The sequence below is a fragment of the Berghia stephanieae genome, chromosome 4 (assembly GCF_034508935.2).
Source record: "Berghia stephanieae isolate SIO BIC M18660-M18661 chromosome 4, UCSD_Bste_1.3, whole genome shotgun sequence".
Taxonomy (NCBI): Eukaryota; Metazoa; Mollusca; class Gastropoda; order Nudibranchia; family Aeolidiidae; genus Berghia; species Berghia stephanieae.
The window spans coordinates 258,227-263,253 of record NC_088363.1 but is presented as its reverse complement, the minus strand read 5'-3'; the positions used below and the strand labels follow the sequence as shown (position 1 = coordinate 263,253).

At 36.2% G+C, this 5,027-nt stretch overlaps 1 protein-coding gene across 1 annotated transcript in view; it reads left to right on the top strand.

Annotated features, from left to right (window-relative positions):
- The first annotated feature begins 545 nt into the window (after positions 1-545).
- Positions 546-5,027, top strand: part of LOC144969874 (ski oncogene-like) — a 178,856-nt gene continuing 174,374 nt past the window's right edge. The window contains exon 1 of the mRNA XM_078908911.1: positions 546-1,776. Within this exon, the coding sequence (XP_078765037.1) occupies positions 847-1,776 (930 nt within the window). The 5' untranslated portion in view covers positions 546-846. The remainder of the gene's footprint in view (positions 1,777-5,027) is intronic.

Below are 5,027 nucleotides of genomic sequence, written 5' to 3'. Positions count from 1 at the left end.
AGCCAGGCCAACCCACATAAACACTCAATGCAGCAGACGTCGCGACGTCAGTGTGATGTCATCGGCGAGACTGGTTATGCTGACCGCCATAACGAATAATATCATATTTATTTCCGTTAAGATCGCTGAAACAATTAAAGCCTTCGCATCGACTCTCACCTTTCTTTAAAATTGATAAGTTAACAATTTATTTCCCTGAAAATTCATATATTTGGCTCCGATTCGGGAAATCTTAATAAATCCACAAAATAAACACGCCAATATCGGGGAGGAAAACGAATGGTGTAATACCTCAATCTATATCACCACATTTTTCTAAATTATAATGCAAAATCCAGCAATGATTCTCAATATTTTGATAGCTGTTGAACAACCATGCATACTAGTTCATCTAGATCACCCAAATAATTAGTAGATTGTCATTTTGAATTGTTTTTTGCTCGAAACGTTTCACTCTAGTTCATTACGCATTGTACGTTCTACTGACGGAACAGCCAAATATGTGTTTGTGCGGCAGGCGGTGTGCGACTGTATGAGGCCTCCCTGGCACATCAGACAGACGCACAGACATACACGTAAACTAACACACCACACGGCCTTCATCTTCACGTAGTAAAACCATGCTATCGACGAGCAGAGCAGAGCAGACGGGAGAAACGTATGATACAGAGAAGCAGCACACAGTGAGCTTGTGACGGATATTCGAAGGATTTAATTTCAGTGAATGCTTTTGGATTAAGATATGGTGTTTATTTGCTACATCTAATTAGTTTCAAGTATAATTTATTTTTTTTAACTTTTCGGAGAATATAAATAAGTGACATTCATGACCAAAAAATTTGCTTCATGGAAGACTTTAAGCCCCCAACACATGTGAACCCCCATGTGAAGCGGGTTGTTCAAAGCTTCCAAACTTCAGCCGGTCGTACTCTTAGTGGGCCTAACGGGCTTCCGTTGCAAATGGAAACCGTTACTGAACATATTTCAAAAATGAATGCTCTTGAAGTCGATGAATTCTCCAAACCACGTATATCACCCAAGAAAGTTTCAGCAGACAAATCTGTTGAGTACGAACGGAGTTACGCTGTCCCCTCAACGCACCCACTGCCCGTGCCAGTGTTTACTCCACTTGACACAACCAAAAGTGAGCAATCCGAAACCATTCTTGAATCGGAAACAATTGCTTGTTTTTCAGTTGGAGGAGAGAAAAGGTTATGTTTACCCCAGATTTTGAATACGGTGTTGCGCGACTTCAGTTTGCAACAAATCAATAGCGTTTGTGATGAGCTTCACATTTTTTGTTCACGGTGTAATCAAGTCCAACTTGATACTTTGAAAGTTCTCAACATTCTTCCCACAAGTGCACCCAGTTGTGGTCTTATCACCAAAACAGATGCTGAGAGGCTTTGTAACGCATTACTTCATGGTAACCATGAGAAGTCGCTCGATCCTCCTTCCCCAAGCAGCTTCAAAGTTTACCATGCCTGTTTCGGAAAATGCAAAGGGGTTTTCGATCCGGAAAGGTACAAAACGCCAAACTCGGCTTGTATTCAATGTGTTGATTGTTATGGATTGTTTTCACCCTCTAAATTTGTATGCCATTCACACAAAGCTTTGGAAAATCGTACTTGCCATTGGGGTTTTGAATCTGCCAAATGGAGAGCATACCTCTGCCTAGCTAAGGACCAGAGTTCAAAGGATAGCTTCAGACTTCAAGAGTTTCTGGATGAGGTGAAAGCACGATTTGATCCCACTCACAAAAGAAAGAGGAGACAGGTAAACTATTAAATGTCATAGAACTTTTTATCAATAGGATTCTCTTCTCTTATTTTATGTTTAGTAAGAGCTCATTTAATTGTGTGTTAGATTATTTTTTCTTGTGAACTTATCACCGAATATTATAGAATTCTTATTTGGCTATGACTATTCGGACTCGTCTGAATAGTCTCAAGTGGCTATTCGGACTCAGATTCCACTGTGCATGTGCAATCAACAGGTTATTTGGACTGAATATTCTTCCATGGCAGTATAGATTGAATTATTTTAAATATTGATAATTATGTAGAATTGATGCAAATCAAATTAACAATAATGGTATAGTAGCTATCAACTGTAGTCTAAACCCGCTTTATTTGATGAGAATAACAAAATCATAGATCAATTGGAAGTCCAGTTAGAAATTAGAAAGAAAAGAAAAGAGTTAAAACTCGTCAGAAGTAACAAAAGTCAAAGTACTGTGGTCTAAAGGAAAAGCTTTGTTAACAACACAACGCGATGTCCAAAAAAAATCAGGACACTTTTTAACATATTCCTGACATTGCGTTTTTTTTTAAAAATCCCAAATTTTGCGATTAGCTAATTTTCATAAAAACCTACAATTAGTTCATGAAAGAGAAAGGTATTTGTTTGTTTTTGAGGGGGTCACGGCGCTTGCAACAAATGTAAGGCCATATCAGCGCCAGTAAAAAGGAAAAAAAAAATGAGACAGTAAAAGGAATCTACTCTTGATTAATTAATATCTTTCGCATTCTACACGAGCTGTCAAATTAAAAGAAAAAAAAATTCTTTTTAATAAAATTATTATTACTGTTTTAAAAAAATGATTATTATTATTGTTTTGCGAAAAGTTGCAGATTTTGCGGCGCAATGCAAGTTTGTGATTTTTTTGCGATTTATTGCAGCTGCAATCGATGCAGAAAACTGCCATGCCATATAATATTCTGATAGTGATAGACAGGCAACAATTCTTCTTCAGTCGTAAGCAGGGTTATGAGCCGAGTCAGTCTGATATGAGCAAAATAGAATTTCTTCTGAAATCTTCTTCTGCTTCTTTATCACTTCTACACAGTGCCGCACTGTGTTTCACTGCTCACGCACAATGGATCAATTTAAGTCCGAAAAGCCACGGGATACTATTCAGACTCCAGACTCGAGTCTGAATTGCCACTTTTTTCTTATTTTATATCCATCATACTTTATGCTGTTCCCCAGTTAGGTATCTTTCACTATCATTTTAACGCGCAAGTTTCCATTGTCGTTGTTCTATAAGTGTCTTGGTATCATGGTTGTTTTGTTTTGTTTTTTCTCAGAAAAAAAAAATAATAATAATAATAGGGCCCGTGACAATGATCAAAGTTAGACCAAAATACAACTGTAATTATAGGCCTAATATAAAGGAATTTGCTCCCGCATACGACAAGTCATCGCTTTACAGTGAAATAAAGAGTTGTTGTAGCAGTCTGTGATATATAAATTTATGACCATTTATGTAGCATATTTCCAGAGATTTACAGTGCTCACTGCGTTCCACATTGATTAATTTATTCTCCCAGCACGCCATTTGGAACTATTTTTCCACTTCATACAGCACCAATCACTTGTTTGTCATCCTTTTTGTAATAGCACTTATACAATATCGGTCACTGCCTGTTGCCAGGTACCCGTTCACTCAGAGTCGAGTGGGGTAATGTGTGCTGTGTGACTTACCCAAGGACACAACATCAAGATCGATTTTTACATGATCACTGTCACCCAACTGGCCACTTACCACACTTAAAATTGCATCACTACTCCAGGTCTCTCCCTTCTATTGACTGGTGGTGATTTTACCCACAGAGAAAACTATCATCAACAAGTCCAATGTATCTTTGTATATGGGGTTGAGTTTTTATTTATTTTATTTTTATTTTTAGTTCTCTTCATATTCAAATACAGCAAGATGGTGTTACTTGGGTTATATCAATACATAAATTGGATTAATTGTTTGCCAATATGTTATGTGTCAAATTTGCACTCGATATAAATAACTTCTTTATACATACATACATACATACATACATACATACATACATACATACATACATACATACATACATACATACACAGCTATATTTGTCATAGCAGCGATGATGGAATGTTAGTGTGTTTATTTCTTGTGGGATTCGTTCTTGTTCTTTCTCGGCTCACTTTGAAATCGTGTCACTGAATGAAAGCAACCAGATGTGTTTGTGGGATTTTGATTATTTAATGTTTTTATTTGTTTTTAGGCCTACCCTGTTGTTTTTCTGTTGATCTTATTGCAATTGCAATAAATTTATTAATTTATTTTTATAACCATTTCAAAGTGCTCATAATCTGTTTATAACCAGGTCACTTGGAACTTATTTGCAGGTCTGATAACCCAAATTGTTATGGATCATTGTTGTAATGTAAAAACTTTCAATGTAAAATGAGCCTATAATTGCGTCCCGTACCCAACCTGTTACCATGTGCATGTTGTCCTGTGTCATTTTGTCCATAACATTATTGACTTTTTATGAACGATTTAAAGTTTCACTGGTCATGATCAGTCAATTCTGTAAACAATCCAGATCTTATTTTGAAGAGTTTACTGTTTAGATTTATTTTTTTTTCCTTTCACTTTACAAAAAATATTTTTTTAAAAAATCGCGTGAATGGTTGAATAGATAACTTGAATGAGATTGAGAAGCGGAGGAATGAGTAGTCTATTGCGGATGTCTATTGTATAGAATATAAATTCTCTTGGTTTTTGTTTTTCCATTTTTTTTCTTGTTTTTTGTTTGTTTTTTTAATGATACGAATTGTTATTTGGGAAAATCTGTATTAGATTATATTTTTAAGTCTTTGTCCTTGTTTTAAAAAAAAAGATTTTTATGACCTCTCGTGGTTATTGTTGGCTCGTAGTGAATCATATTTGATTTTTTTCAGTGAAAATTTTATGATAAGGCATTTCTTTTCAGTAAACCTAGACAGGTCAGGATGTGCAAACATTCAATTCAACCCTTTGCAGCGTGACATAGTGTATAGGTACCAAGATACTCCTTATCAGTAAATAGTAGTAAAAATATCGCAACCTTTCCAGTTAAAAAGACTAAGATAGTAAGATGAGACTTCTGATTATGAAGTCCTAGGACTTCTTTGTTTTCTATTATTACTATAATGGACGACTTGACGTGTTTTGAGTGTCCTCTTTGACGGGGGGGGGGGGGGGGGGGGGGGGGGGGGGG